Here is an 18830-nt window from a genome sequence, read left to right on the forward strand (position 1 = left end):
AAATGAGCTCTGCTGGCAGCCCTTCTTGAACACTTTGCAGTGAATTGAAAGATTTTCTGTGCTCAGCATGGCTGCACGTGGATAACAAATTCTGTAGTACAATGTTGTAGTGGTTTTGTTCTGAAGCAAGAAGGTTTTCCACAGTGCTTCACATTTATGTACATGTACTCAAACTACCAGTTTTCGTCTAAAGCTGTAGGAATATAAATTAGCATTCATTTTAATCCATCATAATGGGCTTGATTAAAAGTCATACCTCATAATCTATCATATGTTACTAATAAAACACTTGAAATGCATTGAAACGCTACAGTCAAGGCAAAAATCTAAAGACAAATGTCAAAATGTTGCAAAAAGGTTAAATGCACAAAATCATTTATTTTTCCCTTTCTCTGTAAAACCTTTGTAAACCATTGGCCTACACTAATCTGTGTCATGCACGAGCCCCATCGTTACAAACAAAGTGTCTGTATTGTCATGCATTTTAGCATGTTTATGTTGTAATGTAGATGTGCTGCACAGCTCCAGGGAGACTGAAGTGTAAAAGATGAGAAGAAAGACATTGATCCAATTTAGGAGGGTAATGAAAGGGTAACTTTATACAAATTACTAAAAATCTGGAGATTGGTCCGAAACTTTTTGCAACTAAACCTTTTGAATTAGCTTTGCATTGATGATACTATACTCTGATTCATGCATGCTTTGACATGTAAGTAGTCAGGTGCAGTTAAACTCCTGATTCCTATGAAATGGAGACTGCTCATTATTTACCCCACACGTGATAGTTTGATACCTTGTAATTGAGGTCATCACTTTATCTGAATACAACTTTTCAGGTCACCTAGCCTAGATTTGTTTCTCTGAAGCTGATGCTTATTTAACTCTGAGACTGATGTCTGTATTTAAGCTTATTTTTCTTCCCCTTTTTTTCCCTACGAGAATTATCCAGCAGGCGTTGTTTGACAGTTTCATCTTCTATTCTGCCACATTATTGCAAGTCGCAGTTCTCTCAAGAGCTCTCCAAAAACAAAATGTGTGCTGTATGTTTTTATCACAAAAAGAAGCCAATTGGGAATGGGATGTAGACATACAGTACACAGTACATACAAAGAGAACCTCTCCACTAGTGTCTTCAACCCAGTGAACGTCTTTCCTAGGACACCTCTGTCCTATTCAAATGTGAACACACAGCTCTCTCTATAACAGCAGTGGTTGTTGTGGGTCCAGAGTACTGCTGTTTTTCTACCCCAGAAGCCACTTTACTGCAGTCACTTGGTGGCTCAGATGTAAATCAGTCTCTTGAAGGCTACACGCCTCCAATAAAAGCAGCAGGGCTTGTCTATTGAAGCTGCATTAGAGCCTCAGTGTCATGGCAGCGAGGGTCTCTATGGCGCCATTGACCAACTGCACAATGAACACCAAGGTGGTCAGCAAACTTTGAAAGCCCTGAAGAACATAACTTGACTACACATTGCACGTTATTTGTAGTTTCAGCATAATAAGCTAGTCAGGTAAATGTATGCTGTTAGCATACTGCACTGACATGTCAAAATTATTATAATGATATTAATGACCTTTGCACTTTACAGTTTAACATTCAGCTGTCACTACTTTACTTGCTCACTGTGCTTTATATTGTTTTTCTTTGTATTTTAGTGGCACCTGATTTGGGAATAACCTCTGGCTATGTGTATCTCTGGTCCAGTGGGCTGTGTTATATTTTGTGCTGTCAAGTAATGTAGGTAAGTAAAGTGAGAAGAGAATGAGGGACAAATTATTATAAGTTCTGAAAGTGGCTTTCCAGAAGTGATAGGGAGTTTTAGCATACTCCTTGAAGGAATTACTGGTCTAACATTTTACCTTTAATTTCAGTACTTCATCTTAATTAAATGCCCTGTACACACTCACACTGGCGTTTTCACTTATTCTGTCTGATTACATCTCTGCTGAGGCTGAAGCTTGGCAGAGCTATGCGGGGAATTGTATGATGTCACCCGTCTGTCTGTACTAATAGTATACGAATGACAAAGGTGTCGCCACGCAATAACAGGTGCATCAAAACTAACAGAAGAGTGAGGAAGATGTCAGTCATGCCCACACAGTCCTGAGAAGATGTCTAATCAAACACCTCCATGGGTGTATCGTGGGTGTATAGGGACTTCAATCAAATAATGCTTTCAAGAGTGCTTCTTTTACAATTTAAAATGAGGTAAACTAAGATTGAAGATGTTGTTATTAGAAAACAGACACATCAATGAAGATTTTAGCTGTCCGATATCTATAACGTTTTGACCTGCCATAGCAGGAAAAGCACAGATGTAAACAAAAGCCATAATGATGGTCCAATCCAAATTAAAAGTTCAAATGAATTCACAAGTTATTGGTGTTAAAGTCAAAGAAATGTTGAGGACTTTCTTAAAGGATAATTTTGGAATTTTTATATCTGGGCCATACTTTTACATATTTTTTCAGGTCAAAATTACTAGTACGTACAAAAAGTTTTGGAGTCCGTGCAGTAGATGGCTTCAGCTGGCAGCCGCAAACAACTTCAAGAATCCCTACGAATGACTCCCGGTGACACCATTTGTTTTGAGTTGTTGCAAGATATCTGTAAAACACTATGGCTGTGTCCGAAATCAACCACTCATTCACTACTCCCTATCCCCTATCTAGTGAGTTGTATGTAGGGGACTATATAGTGAGCTCACTCGTAAAATGAACACTTTCGGACACTACTCCAATCATTACCTCGGCGCCGTTCATTACGTCATTGCTGTTGGACAATTGATTGGTGGACATCTTTTTTTTTTATCAGTACAATGCATGATGGTTTTATAGGGCTTGGTTAGTGACCATGGGTTATACACTACTTTTTAAAATGCATTCTGGGATACTTTGAGTGGCTTATAAAGGGTATAATAATACATGAATCACTATACATTCAGACAGCACTACAAAATGGCAAGCTCACTATATAGGGAGTATATACTGTATAATATACATATACATACATATCGTTTCTGACACAGCCTAAAATGTTGAGTTTGGCCGATAGGGCGCCGCCATGTTGAGTTTTTGCAACCAGGAAATGCCTGGACGAAACTGTGGAGCTAACGGCTTAACTGCTTAGCTAGGTGCATCTGTAATTCACATTAACTGTCATTTTAACAGGGCTAATAATTTTGTCTAGCGAACAACAGTCTTAAAACTAAACGTACTCTCCAGAGAAAGTGAACAGCCGACTCCTAATAAGCTTTTTCAGCGGTGCTGGTTAAACGTACAGTGTCATGGATACGAGTCACTCTAGCCTGATTGACAGGTCGCCATGGTAACGACTTGTCAAATATAGATAATCCCTGAAGCATCCTCTGCTTTATGGTCTATTTTCCTACTAAAGGAACATCATGCTGTGTTGAAGAAGACTTGAAACTAGCAATTGAGACCATAAACTCATTATGAAAGTGTTTACTGAGGTAATTATTCAGCTGAGAAGTAGGCTCATTTTGCCATTATTTCAAATGGATCCGGACTTCTGTTTGCAACCACAAGAGTAGCCTCCCGCTGGACGTTCAGTAGAACGCACGTTTATGGGACTTCTGCGTTGGATTTATGTTTCAGACTGGAAGCTTAGACAGAACCAGTCTGTATCACTATGCTACGGTTAGCTGTCATGCTGTCATGTTGTCTGATGTGTACAGTGCTGTGAAAATGAATTTCCCCTTACGGATAATAAAGACTAAAGTTCTCTAGGTGGCTTACGCCCATGTAAAATACCCGGCAACAAAGATGCTGCGTTCAGGGTGTCCATGGTGTTGAAAGGTGCACTCGGTAGGTGTGCTACATGCTGAAATAATTGTCCCCCATCCTGATGAAAATGCCTAGGGTGATTCATAAAAAGTGTTCGGCAAGTTACTCAGAAATTGTAATGTTACTTTTTACTTATTACTCTTACCTTTAAAAAGTAATAACATTACATTATTACATATTATATAGGATATACTTGTTACGTTACTATCTTTTTATATAGTATGTAGTCTATGGTTACTAAATCACTTTCACTACTTTCCTCTACTTCTTCTTCTGTAAGTTTCACGTTGCTGTGCCGCTTTTGCTGTGCCGCTTTTGCTGTGCCGCTTTAGCAGATGCTTCAATAAATTAGATGTTCATGGTTGTGTTCGTGTTTGAAAGCTTTTTGCTGGGTGCACAAAGTTTACGATGGATGCCAATGTTCTTTGAAACTTAGACTGCAACACAATAATGGCAATGCAGAAGTGGAAAGAACACCTATCTCCCCCATTCCTCCTTTAGCCTTTTGGCTAACAGCTGACTTGAACAACATAAGGCCTGCCTTCTCTACTTGAACTGCCCCTAACCAAGGACATTACAGTAATAATATTACAGTTAATAACAGTAACACGTTATTGTAATACTGGGGAGCAGTAACTTTAAAATTACTGCCCAACACTGGTCATAAGTGCGTACATGTGCGCGTGCATTAACATGCAGGAACCTACACGAAAGGGTCCCGGTTTGGTGGTTTGAAAAAATGGTCACCCTACCCTGCTCTAAAAAGTTTCCTGCAATGAAACAAAAGAAGTGTCCATGGCATGTAGCTTAGACAACCTTTTGCTCAAAAATCCCACAATGCACTGCTGTGGATTTGATAAATGTGTAGGCTACATTTCAGTTCAGCAGCATGTCAGTGAAAGCTCAAAATGGTAAATGATTTAAAAATGTAAATGTAGAACTATAAACACAGGGAAATAGAAATTGAGTCAACAAAGGAGTGCTTTCAGAAACATCCAGGACAGCTTTTAATTATAGCCATTGATGGCTAATTGCAGCTGGTGAACTTAATTATTTTTGTTCAAGAGGACCATAACTACAGGCATTGAGTGCAAACAACAATCCTTCTGACATCCTATTACTGAGCGAGAGAGAATTTCCTGTGAAATTAAAATATTCTTCATCTTGTTGGTGGCACCCCTAACCCTGTAGCTCACACCTATGAGCGGTCCGCGGGCCACTCTTTGGGAACCACCGCCCTCGAAGGCATCCCACTCTGTGTTTTTTGGGAGAAGCCGCTCACGTGACAGGGGAAGCAGCAGCCAGAAACACCGCCGCTGCTCGTTTGATAGCATCCACGGCGCCGGACGGAGAAGCAAGCGGGACAGAGAGAGACGCGCAGAGAAAGAGACGCTCGTCGGGGGAAGACGAATAAAAGACGGTCTTCCGTTTGCAGCAGAAAAACTCCGCAGGCTCCTCCAACCAAGACGGCTGGCACGCACACCATGGACGGTTATGCCCGGACTGAAGATGAGCTGTTCTCCTCCTGCCTCCTGAACCTCACCTGGGAGAATTGCTACGAGCAGGTAGGACACGACTCTCTCCAACACACACCGGTATCACTTCCGGCAAAAAAAAGCCTGACTTTTGTCTATAATGAACATTCTGTGTTTAAAAAAAAATCAGTCTAATAAGTTGTAAAGGATACTCAGTCAGAGTGAGTCAGCACAGGAGGTGAGAGCAGGTAGCAACTTCACAAAACTTCATTTTGCGTTTAATTGATGAACCGCAAGAGGGTCGCGAGCTCCCCTCCTCAGCCTTTTCGTGTCTGTTGCCAGCAGGTCTGTACCCAAACTTTAGCTGCTCGACATTACGGTTGTTCTTAATTGGAAAAGCAGTCGGCGAAGCGCCACGGCGTCTCCAAACTACTTTGCTGAAAGGTTGCCTTTCCCCGAACTTCCACAGCGCTCTGCGAGGGCTCAAACATCCTGCCCTTGAAATCAATAATGAATTAACCTAGTAGACAAAATAAATCTTATGCCAGGAATTCTATAAATAAGTAAGAGGCAAACACAAACTTAGCATTCCTTTTGAAGTAACTGAGATGCGTCGTCTTCAGTATTATTGTGGACTTCAGTGGGGCTTTTCAAGCAGAGAGATCATAAGACACGAGCTCTTTCATATCTCTGGGTCCTGAGACCCGTGGGTTGCCAGGTAGGCGTTAAAATCAGGTACTCCTGCAAGCTTAGACTGGGCTGAGTTGGCTGGTCTTGACTGAGCACTTTGATCCCAGAGTATTGGGCCTGTTCTCGTGCAGCAGAGCAGCAGTGGTGTCTGTTTGGAGATAATTACCTAATTCCTCCCTCTTCCCTCAAGCTTAATCAGTTCTGCCTTTAAAATACACTTATCGTGCTGTATGAAATCCCTCTTAATTCTCACATTCTAATTTGTGTGAGGCTGAAGTCATCACAAGAATGCCAATGAAATCATTCTCTATGGATGCAAAGAGGGCTCCCAGCTATTTAGCAATTTATGCTCAATGATTGATGCCAAAATATTTGTACAGTGATTTTTATGGTAATTTACTTGAATGCCACCATGAGAGCTTGGGGTGTACATATACGGGATATTTATTTCTCTGTTATCAGTATCCAGGTTGCAGTACAGTGACGGAGAACATTTAAACAATAAATCTCCCTTGGTTTAGTGGGCTACCATTTTGAATTACATGTAATCAGAACTTAAAGAGGATTAGGCTCTTAACGCCAGAGCTTGCGATTGGCTGCGCTGAGAGTCATATTGTAACAGTTATTTAGACACAGGAAACAAAAGCCACCCCAAACATTATTCAGGATTGCAAAGTCATTGTAAATGGCATTTAAATGCGCAACAATTAAGCCTCAGCAGTTTGTGCTGCAAAATGGATTTTGGCACATCAATTGGGAGCCACACATTTACAGATTTAAGACGCTTAAATCCACTTTGAGGTATTGACTAAGCAACATAGATTTTTATCCCTCAGACACAGAAGGGTTGAAAATAAAAGTTCATAACTTTACTTCAAATGTGTAAAAGTGTGCCTTTAAGTCAACTGAAAACACAACAGCATTTTAAACATTTCTGTAATGCTGAATTCAGTTAAACTTTCCGGTCTCCCGTTATACTTGTGAACAACAAAGCATTCTTGTCTTGTCATTCCGAGGTAGTGAGACTTGCTTTAAATTATAAAAAAACAAGACATTTGAAAATATGACTTGAGGTTCTGAGGAACTTTGATGACCATATTTAAACTTTTCTGGATATTTGATAGATTAAATGATTATAGGCGTATCGTATCATTCAGAATCGATAATTATCACGATACATTTCAAATCCTTATTTCTTTTAAGTTTAAAGGCAGTTGTATGCTGCTGAGTGAAAGAAACCAGATGGTTATTTGTGGTTTTAAACTTTTCTTTATGGTCAGAACATGACAAACACTTTGAAAACAGTTGCTCCTTTCACGAATCTGAGGTAGAACATTCAAAGCAATTATGATCTAATCTTTTTTCAACAAATAGACACAAGTAAAATGAAGTAAAATCTTTTGTCAGTCCCTTTTCCTCAGCAAAATAATTATCTTAAATTGAACATTTTTTATATTGTTACTGAGGAAAATTGTATGGCGATAACTATCATTATTGTTTTATTGCCATAAATAGGAGACATAATCGTTTGATTCATTGATAATGAAAATGATTTTTAGTCACAGGCGGCCCTACATATCTGTGTCGTGTGGATAGTTTAAAAACTGTTTGGTACTCAGTCCGCTCTCTTCCCCTTAAAAATCCTTCCTGGTTAAAAAAGAAAAGAAAAGTGAACCTTCTGAAAGCAGGTCATCTGCTCGGCCAGCGTGTTGTTAGCCATGCACATATCCTCACTCGCCCTCCCCAAGTCCTACGGCGACTGGGTAAATAAATAAATAAATAAGGAAGTAAAGGGAAATGTTGACACAGCCTGTCCTTGTGGCCAGATTATCCACTCATGCTTGAGCGCTGGGTAAAGGCCTTGCATTATTCAGCCTAAGACACGGAGATGAGGGGAAAAACTGTGGAAAAGCTGGCTCTTGCCGCAGGAGTGTGTGTGTGTTTTGGGGCGAGCGCCTCCACTTTGAGCAGACATGGGGATAGCTGAAATGCACAGGGTGGGGAAGATGATGTCTTGGCTTAATTATCAAGTGAACTCATTGCCTACCACTTTACTCCATCTCTCTGTCTCCTTCTCTCTTTCCACTCCCTGCATCTCTGCACACTGCCCCCCCCCCCCCCCCCCCCCCGTCAGGCTTCTTGAGGGCTGCTGTCCATGGTGCTGAAAGTTTCATCACACATTTTGTGCATGTCTTTTTAGAATTCCAGGCCCTCGTCACTCTTCAAAAGTGATGTATTCAGTTTGTCTCGACAAAAAGCGTGCCAGCACTTGGCAGACCGGCTCAAAAGGGTGAAGCCTATCATTCAAGACGTTTCAAAAAAGCTGCAGGTGACACAGCATGCTCTCAGAAGCAGTAAGGACTAATGCTTTTTTTTATGCGCCTGCTTCTGCCTACAGCATGTCTCATCACAGCAAGGCTCAAGTTACGTTACGACTCACTCACTGGCTTGGTTAATGAAAGCTCCTTTGTGTGCGCTCTTATGTACAGTATTTGATCCAAGCGAGTCACTTCTTTCTCTGTGTAATGAGTCAGTAGCCTGAATAATTTTAACAGGGGCACACAAGGTACAGCAAGAAAGGGGGGAAAAAAACGTTTCAATATGTTGTTTTTAATTTTAATTTTTTGGAGTATGAGTTTCTCTGTGTGAAAGGTGGATTCTGATGTTGATATTGTTTGAGTTTAGAATGACGTGCTCCATGTTGTTTGACAAGAGATTAAAGTGAAATTTGTATATTTTCAGCGTATATTTTTGTCCTTTCTATCCTCTGCCACACAAAAAAATGGATGGCATTAATTAAAATTAATTGGAAACTGTTTTCATAATTAATCATTTTCAAGCACAAACAGATGCTTTTCTCTGTTTTATATCATTGTGAATTGAAAATCATTGGTTTTTGGACTGTTGGGAGACATTTTGAAGACGTCACCTCGGACTCTGAGAAGTTGTGGTTAGCATTTGCCACTATTTTCTGATATTGAATTTTAAGACCACAGATTCATATAAACTAGTTGACAGATTAATCGATAGTGAAAAAGAATCCTTACAGCAGAAACTCCGGTTCAGTTCCCATGGTGCCACTGGTTTGGTCGGGTGCCACAACACACAGTCTGTGAGTGGGAAGCCGGTGATGTTCATAATGTTATTTGTTGCACTAGCGACTCTTGCTGGTTGGTCAGGATCCCTTTGACCACAAAGCGTCTGGTGCAACTCCAAGGCATATTTGACATAATTCACTAATCACTCTATAGACACACTAATTAGTGAGTCTGTTGTTGAGTTGACCCAGCTGACAAGTGACAATCATGACACCCAATATAGCAGACTCATGTATGATCTAAGTAATGTCTGATACTGTCAACAACATATGAAAAGTGTATTCCATAAATGGTGACTAGAGAACCAGGGATCGACTGTGGAGTGAGTTAGTCCATGTGCATCAGCAGAGACATCAGCAGAGACTCACAAAGATGCATGGTAGCAGTGATAAGCAGTGCAGTATGAGGTGTGAAATGGCCATTCCAAATTAGGATTAAAATGGAGAAATGCAGGAAGGGTTTTGTGCAAAACTTGGAAAAAGCCTTATTACCTGTTCCAGGTTCCAGAAACTCACTTACTGTTTGTCATGGTTTCAGTCCATGCTCTGCTCTGTGTTCCTAGAACTACTCCCACCTCTTACAACTACCCCTAAAGGAGTATATCTTATTTCCATTTTGGCACATCTTTTATTTAAATCAACAAGTGTGTGCTCGGCCGCTGAACACCTTGCTTTTGATGGCGACCCACAGGATCAGGGCCTGTCTGCAGTTTAATGAGAAACGTGTTGTTCCCTTGCAACATATTGCCAAGATATGGATGAGTAATTATCTAATCAAGACTTTGTGAGTGCCGCCACTTACTCACCGCTGACCTGGTAACCGTCTGCTGGAGTTTTTTGCTGAATTCACCATAAAGCTATATTTTGGCACTTTATACAGTGTGTGGTTTATTGTTTGCAGGTTTTACACGGGTACTGATTCAGAGGACAACATATGTGTATAATATGTACACAGAAACAAAAAGGAAGTGAAATTTGTATAGAAGATGAAGCTTTAGTGTTTTGATAGCTTACTGCTGCTTAGTGGGGATTGATAATGGTGTTCTATCAAGAGATGTGAATTTAACAGACATAGTTTTATAGTTGGTTATTATTATTATGGTTATTGTTAGAGAAGGTTTGACAGTGCAGTTGGTGCACAAAGGAGAGGAGATGGGCACATCATAAGACATAAACGTACCCAAAGCACAGTTTATTTCATTTCCAAAGGGAGAGGTGAACCACCAGAGGGAGCAACGTGCTTTGATTTCTCATGGAACTTAAAAATTAGTCATGTCATTAGTAAAATCTGTATTTGAAGACTTTCAGCAGGAGGAGCCTTTTAACTGCAGCACCGCGGCCAAATGTGTATTGTATATTAGTTGAGAGAGAGACAAACAACAAAAAAAAAAAAACTGGTGTTGATGGGATATCTTTCAGCTTCATTTTCAGTCTTTATTATGTCTGCCTGTGAGGTGCTTATTTCGCAGATACGTAATTGTAATCGCAATATTAGTTTCCAGAGATATTAATCTTGTTTTCTAGCCTTCTCGCTCGGTGCTGTCTGAATCAACGTCACAGCAGAGGGAGTGCAGGCACCCCGGACCACATTCTTTGACTATGTGTGGGAAAATGTCTTCCTCACCACTGACAATCTGTTGATACCTTGCAAAATCTGAGATGAAAGGAAACGCAGCTTAGACTGTGAAAAATCCTTGCCTTCTCACCGGGAGGTAAAAGTACTCTCACAAACATTGAATTGTACATCTGAAGTGTTATCAATTCCACCTGAAACGGAGGGCCCCGGTGGCTGAACCCCTGTGCTTTTGATCGCGCCAGCAGTGCCTGTAAACAAGTATTTTCCCATCTCCCCCTCAGTCTGTCTCTCCGTCTCCCTCTCTCTCTCTTTCTCCCCCACCAAGGTGTCTAGAGGGGGAGGTTCCTTTGATTATCTCCGCTGCGGATTAATTGCTTTTCTTAACCTCTGCACAGACTTGCTCCCACACCGCCCCAGAGCCCGCCGCACGTGCCCAGATGGACCCCCGTCAGGACAATATAACAAACCATACCGTGCTTCTATCTCCCCACCTTCTCCACATTACTGACCTTCATCCTTTCATTTTGCCTCAGATGTTATCGCCGACATTATCAGTGTATTTACTTTGTTTGTTTAGCTAGTTACTTGGCGCACTGCAGCATCCTCAGCTATGTTTTAAGGCAGACTGAGCATGTGTGAGAGGTGTATTCATTTCTGGGAAGAGTTACAGCAGCGGATCAGATGAGTGTGTGTCGTCAGGTAAACGTATTGTGTGTCACCTAATGAGGCAGTTTTTATGCAGGAATTTTAACGCTGCCTTTTTGGAACTGTCTTTATTCCATGATTAAGTAGATTTTTGGCCTTGAGTTGCGCTGGCAAAGCAATTTCAGTCACGTATTTATTTATTTTCTAAACTGAGTGCTCTTTTCTGTCTCACTTTGCCTTTGAGACACACATGTCTATCACACCTCTTGAGGTCCCAACCCCTGCCTCTAAACACTGTCGTATAGCAATGGCCGGCATCCTTCACACCTTGGCCCTTTTTTTTTTCTCTTTAGGACATCCTAAAAGCCTATCCAACGGCCATCTCAGTGACTTACGCTCTATATCTCCCATGCAGACCACCAGCAGAGTAGCTTCACAGTTTGGACAACACTGTGCTAAAATGTTCTGAGGACAGTTTGTTTGCCACAGGAGTAAAGAAAACATTTTAATCAAAACTTCCTGTTGGTGGTGTTGACTGAGAGTTTAAAATTTAGACATGAAGAAGTTTCTTTCTTAGCCTGGAGTTGTTGGCAGAAAAGTGTTGGAATATATATAACCTTTATAGTCCCTGGCGGGAGTTTCATAATCCATATTTCAGACTTTTTGGTCCTGGTCGCTCTCCAGTTCATCTTTTTTTTTTTTTATCTCAATAAGTGAATCCAGACAGACTTCTCTCACAATTTAAGTTTTGCATGACTGTTTATGACATTACTGTAAGTGGCTTTAGGGATTTTTTTTTTTTTTGCGAGTGTAGCCTAATTGGTTCAGGTGTTTTGATACAGAGAGCACTGTGGGGCTCCAGACTAACAGAGATGAGACAGCCTACAGATACTCGCGCACACACACACACACACGATACACAAATGCAAAATCTGCATGGGAGACACGAACAGACGCACATTGTGCACACTGACTCACTCATTCACTCACTAACAGGCTAGACTCCCTGGACTGTACGGTACAGTGTGGTGTTGCTGATTTTCCCCATCAGCAGAAAGCCGGGATGAGCTGAGCTAATTGAACTGGGAGGCCCGGCGGGGGGAACGGGGCCCCTTCACTCACTGGCTCGTCACTTCCTTTCTGTATACATCCACTTCTGTGTCTGTAGTCCCATATCTCCAAACTACTCTGTGCTGCACAAAAGAAAAAAAGTATTTTAATGATCAATGTTTCAGTCATGCCAGATAATTACTGATATGATCTGAAATAGGATTTAAATGCAATGCACGTTCCACGCTTTCTGGTTAATGATAGGTGTGCTATAGTTCCAGTTTGAATGATTTCTCTATTAAATAACCCTTAATGCAATATATAAACCACAGGCTTTCACATATATTAACTAGCTGAGAGGCGGTTGTTTTTTTAGTTCTGTGCTACACCTGTAGAGAATTACAAGCCGGAATAGACAAACAGCATTGCCTGCATCACAGCAGACTGGCCGACAACAAAAGCAGATTACCTGTTCTATTTGAGGGATATTAAGATGTTACATGCCATTCGATGGGCCCTGGGAGGCCCGTCGTAAAAGCCACAGCAAGCTGTTGAGACGGCGACTCAGAGTTGTTTCCATCTTTTAGCTGCACTTGGGGACTGATTATGGTCAAGCAAACGGCCTTTACCTGGAAAGTCACTTTCACTTTCTCGTCCACCATTTGTTAGTATGGCTAATGTCTCATTAAGTCTCTCATAGGGGAAATGATGTGCTCTTTGGGTGAAGGTTAGGCTCTCAGCTTATCATGAGACAAAAAGAGAGACTGATTATCGTAGCGCAGGCTACAGGCCCTTTGCCTGTGTCTTTCACAACAAGTCCTGTTTGTGTTACTGCCGGAGCTGCTTCATTACCCATAATCTATTAGCCCTCCTTCCACCTCCCCCAAATAAAAGTTAAAACATTTTGGCTAAATGATGGATGCTTGATCACTTTTCCGTGGTGTTCTATGGAAAAAAGAGTGGACCGAAAGGAGATGGGGGGGGGGGGGATTTTACATTATCAAGGAGATAATTACAAAGCAATCATAAGCTGTTTCCGGTAAAGTGGTAAACAAGCCAAGGGCTTGTGCTCTTTTCCCAAGAATAATTAAAAGTCGCTTTGCATTCTATGCATCAGTGTCCTTTCCTCCACTCAGTGGCCACCTCTTGGCATAATAAAACTGGCTGAATGTTACCATAAGGGAGGGGTTCTTCGGTCAGAAGTGATTTGGGATTTTCTGGACCTTTTTTTCAGTTTTGTGTCTTCTCCTAGATCTAGATAGATAGGAAACTCATCTTGTATGTAGTTTGCAGTTCTCTGCTTTTCCTTATTATCTCAGTGCCAACTGCCAATTCTGAACAGCTGTGTCACAAAGGGAGAAGGTTTCCAAATATGGACTGCTACTCCATGGCTTTGCCTTTTTAGACTTGATAGAATGGCGACTTGCTGGCAGAAGTGTTGGAAATTTAGATGAGAAGCCTCTTCATTTGGTTGAATTCTCAACCCTAAAAATTTCAATCAATGTTTACTTCATGTAAAAGGATATTTATATGCAGCATGCATTTCTGCCAGAACTCAATACTAAAATACAGTGCAAATGAGGTTGCCAAACAAGATGTGGGATGTGCTTCTATTTTGTGGATTTTCGCAATCGGTGGTGATTTCCAAATTTCCCAGATTTCTATGGCTTCTTATAACTTGAAATGTTTTCAGCAAGCATGTTGTTATGACCACTTGCCGTGATCTTCCTGCTAAACCCTTTTAACATAGTCCAAAGATCTCAGCAGAGCAAAAAACGAGTAAAATTTTCTACCTTTCCCAGTTTCCAAGCCATGTTTATAACTTAAGATGCGCGGGCTGTGTCAAATCACAGCGCTGACATGTAGTCGTTACTCTACTTCCAACAACACCAGAATCAGTCAATTATCCATGGAATCGATCAACATAACCCCACTGCCACTCATTTAAATGAGCCAATCAATCTGCATGGGTCTTTTCTCCATTTTCTCCACTGTGGTACAAGCCATTGTGTGTGCATGTGTATGCGTGCAGGTGTTTGGCGCCACGGGTTGGCCCATGATGGATCTACTCGCGTGACAGCTCGTCCTCTGATTTATGGTTGTTTATTGCCGGAGTAAGACTGGAGTTGACCCCTCATCTAGGTTGCCACCACTTCCCATGATGCCTGTAAAGCCACACATTGAGTTGTATGATTATCTTCGCTTGCCAGGGTGTCTTCTGGAGAAACTTCATATAGCGCATGTAGAATTTGTGTATTTATGAGCACCAGAACTCTGAATGTTTGCACTCAAAAGCTCTTAAATTTGCCTCCCTTCCTTCTGTGTTGGCATGTTGGTATGTGCTGGCTGCGCTCGCCAACTCCTTGGTGACTTCATTACTAAATGAAGCGGCCCATAATTCCACATCGCATGGTGATAAATGCTGTAGCGGCAGTAAGTGAGGCAGCGAGGGTGAGGTGGGGAAGGGGGACGCCACGTCCTCCCTACCTGATGACACGCAAGGTTTATCACGTTGAGCAGAGACATGGTCACCTTACCCGGGGCCTCATTGTGACAGCCAGCAAGTCACTCGAGAGCACCATTGGAAATCAATAAGCCCCTGCTCTTTAATTGTTAGAAAAAAGCTCCCCTGTTTACAGCATCACATCATCAGCCAGGACATCCTGACTTTCATTTATTTTTGCCTTTTCCTCTCTTCCTCCTTGTCTTTTCCTCCCTCTCTAACTCTTTCTCCTCTGTGGGATGTGCTAGCTGGCTGATTGTTTGGTAGATTATGTAACAGGAGCTGGCTGGATTTTATTTTTGGGGACCTATTTGATATGTATACAGAAAGCTTTTCTGATTAACTTCAGGGTGCTTAAGGCATTTGTGTGTCTTATCTCCGTGAATGTTTTGCCTCAGTGCGAGCTCCTCCACTGTCGTCTCGCACTTACAGAGGACAAGTGCTCGCTTCTGTCCTCTGTTGAATTCAGGATGTAACTGCTATGCTGTGTGTGCTGAGGAGAGAGGCATGCAATTTCCATCATACTTTCAATCTCTCGATCACACAGCAGTCCATTGTACTGTGGATGCCCAGCGTTTCTTAGTTTATGGAGCAATGCCTGCTTCAGACTTTTTCGTAAGTTACATTGTATCTAAAATTTGTGAGCCACTTTTATATTTGTTGTTTCTCTTTGAGTTACACACAGATGAGTGGGTTTGACCGCTGACTTTCCTTCACGATAGTGCAGTTTAAAGGAAAAAAAACAAAGCAATAGAGTTTACCTGATAATGAAAGGTCTTTTCAAATTACCTAAAATATTTCCAAAGAAACCAAGCACGTGTAACTACACTGTAAACCTTTACCATCAAACACAGTCAGAAATACTGGGGAACTGGCATCAACCCTGTTTTGTTTGGATTGTGCACGAGCATGGAGACAACCAGGTACACATTCCTGCTGCCTGTTTCACACCATTTCATGGCAGCTGATGGTGGTATCTTGCAAGAAACACAGCATTCTGCTAAAAAAAAAAAAAGATAACAAGAAGCTAGCAAACATATATGTAAATGCATGATTTTAACATATTAACACAACAACCTTGCAAATGTTGAAGTAATGTATTCAAAAACCCGCACGCAGGGCACCTTTTATCATCTCGCAACCCCACCGATTTTTCCTGTTATTCATTGGGAGTTTTTGACCCCCTAGGTTCAAATTCATTAATAAAAAATATATCCTAATACCTCAAAAACTGAGATCTTTTTTTTTTTTTGACACAGGTCAAAGCAGGTTATTGTGGGATACCCGTGCTTTTCTTTTGAGAAGCCCAAAGCCAATAGTTACCCTATTTCCACACTCTTTAGTCCATCTGTGTCTCCACAAGCTTCTCCTATTAGTGTGTTACCTGGGGAGGACCACAGCTCCAAAACCCTGATTAGGCTCTCTCTGGCTAATTAACTGCTTGGGCCACATTTGGCCATTTGCAGCGTTTAATGGAGGGATGACGCCACAGCTGTCCTTCGCCTGTCATTCATCTGATTTGTGCCCTTTATGCCACAATTTGTGCCATAAAAATTTATAAATAGCCAAAGCTAGCATAGCATTTATCGCTCTCATTAAAGTGACAGAGAATATGGTGCATACTACGTCTTCATGTAAGCAGCAGCAAAGACTGTATTTTAATTATGAGAGAGAGAAAGAGCGAGGGAGCGTGTAGAAGGCTTTTGTCCTAGTAGAAGAAATTCTTGGTAATTCCTAGAAAGAGGACCTAATTATGACAATGTTATGGTACTTTAAAATGCCGCAAGCGGGGCTGATCGCTGTTAATTTTCCTCTGTCTCCCTCTTCTCTTTTGCTCTTTGGCTATTCAGGGCAACAGGCTGCTTAATTATTTATACCTATCTGTTACTGTATGAAAATCGGGAGGACACTAACATGCATACAACAGAAGGAATCTAATGTTCCTCCCTTGAGGGTCTAGTTCAGACTTTAACTCTCTCCAAATCCTTCACTCTGTCTAGTGACTGTGGTTGGGGAAGGGTAGCATTCAGCTGAATCCTGAACAGATGGCTTATTTTGTGTTCTACCTGCCTGCGCGTATGCACCAACATGCACATATTAAAACGCATTCAAACTACAGTATATTCTCACTCAGTTACCCACCCACTTGCTCACACAAACAAACCCCAGGCACTATAGTATCATCCACTTTTAGTGTGTGTGTGTTCATTAGGCAGGGAGAGTGTTTGCCCACTCTACACTGTGTGTGTGCATAAAAACAGTTAAATCTGTTTATTTCTTTTTCTTTTTTTATTCTTGAGTTGTAGTGCTGCTGGATTATTTTGGAGTTGTTTCAATCCTTCTTCAGGCTATCGTTTACATTCCACCTGCGTGAAATTCTGCAAAAGCATGTTTGCAGAACAAGTATTTTCGTACTGCTGTACACACATGCATGCGCAAATGAATTAAATATAGAATGTATGCTGTTTTTGGACAAGTTTAGTACCCAATCTTCATGCTATATCCCCTTTTCTCTCTCTGTATGTTCATTTCCAACATTGTTCTCTTGTGTCTGTGACTAGCCTGCACTGTTTTGTTTTTTTTCTCCAGTCCTTCCCAAGGGAAAGTGGATAGCACATGTGAACAGATCACTTCTGATTAGTGGGAGCGCTTTAAAAAGATGCCTGTAGTGTTTTTCTCCAGAAACAAACAGTGGTGTGGCCTCCCCAGGGAAGACTGCCATTTCTTTAGCACAGTACAGCCCCTGAGAGAAGTTATTTTATCTCCCAAATGCTGTTAACTTTGGGCTTTAAACTGTGTGCTTGCCGATGCCTTGTTTTTCACATCAGAAGAAGAAGAAGAAGATGATGATGATGAAGGCCTGATTTAAAAAATAAATAAAAAGACTGTGTAGACTCCAACAGAGGATGACTTTTTTTATTTTGTAGCAGCCTCACAACATAAACTCACTTAATTTTCAGTACAAATTTACATATAAAGTGTCTGATAAGTATATTTGTATGTTGCCCACATTTGCAGAATTTGTGGCAAAACATAAAGGTTGGAAGAAATTTGACTTTATTTTTGAATAAATTGGAATCATATGGCATTTTGTGTGAGAAGAGGCAGAGTGAGGGAAGAGTAGGGGAGGTAGGTAAATAGCACAGGGGGGTGGGGAGCAGAAGGAGGCGACTGATTTGCCTCCGTTCTGTTGGGAGGATTTACTGTGCAAGTGTGTTGAGCCATCAATCAATTGTGGCGCACTCCAAGGACAACTTTGTCTCTTTATGCAATTTGTAAGGCTGTCCAGTCAAATTGATTCCTTAACCAGGAGCCGTCCAGCTCCCAGAGAAGAGTACCCCCCCCCGAAAAGAACATCAACCTCTATGTTTGCTGTAAAGCAGACAATAAATGATAGGACTGTTGACTATTGATGGCCAAAATCCAACTGCAAAACAAAGTGGGTGACAAAAAAACAAAGAACAAGATTGAAAGTGATCGCAGACGTGATCGATTAAATGGAACAACTGGGGATTGATGCCGTCGAGACCTCATGACAAATGATTCTGGCATTATGATTGTTTTACTCTCAGGCCTGCAAATTATATTTACAAGCAAAATTCAATAATGCACACACTCACGCTTTGAGGTATGGCGATATCAGTTGTGCATTTTGACATTCATTATTTTGTGAAATTGGTATCAACTTGTGAGATCTGTTGGTCGGTCCGTCGGTCCCCCACTTTCGTCCACTCTGTACTGTCAACTGACATCACACAATTTGGTTCAGGCATCCAGGGTGTCCAGAGAAATAAATACTTTGATGATCCTCTGACTTTTGATCTAGTGCTACCAACAGGTCAAGGTTTTCACTTATCCATTGAAATCAGTGAAAGTGGATTCACACGTTCATTGTTCCCAGACGATGAATCCTGATGACTTTGGTTATCCTGTAACTTTTCCCAGTGGTTAGCATTTGTGTTTTTGGCTAAATCTCTCAACAAGTAG

General features: G+C 41.3%; 1 protein-coding gene across 4 annotated transcripts in view; it reads left to right on the forward strand.

The window, feature by feature from the left end:
* The first annotated feature begins 4803 nt into the window (after positions 1-4803).
* ppargc1a (peroxisome proliferator-activated receptor gamma, coactivator 1 alpha) overlaps positions 4804-18830 on the forward strand; it is a 253253-nt gene continuing 239226 nt past the window's right edge. For 2 of the 4 annotated variants that reach the window (XM_038731662.1, XM_038731663.1), the window contains exon 1: positions 4804-5372. In XM_038731662.1, coding sequence (XP_038587590.1) covers positions 5292-5372 — 81 coding nt within the window. In that variant the 5' untranslated portion in view covers positions 4804-5291. The remainder of the gene's footprint in view (positions 5373-18830) is intronic. The other 2 variants (XM_038731668.1, XM_038731669.1) reach the window with 1 other exon arrangement.

Source organism: Micropterus salmoides, unplaced genomic scaffold (assembly GCF_014851395.1).
Source record: "Micropterus salmoides isolate LMB-PRFRI ecotype aquatic unplaced genomic scaffold, ASM1485139v1 Ms_hic_scaffold_2, whole genome shotgun sequence".
Classification (NCBI taxonomy): domain Eukaryota; kingdom Metazoa; phylum Chordata; class Actinopteri; order Centrarchiformes; family Centrarchidae; genus Micropterus; species Micropterus salmoides.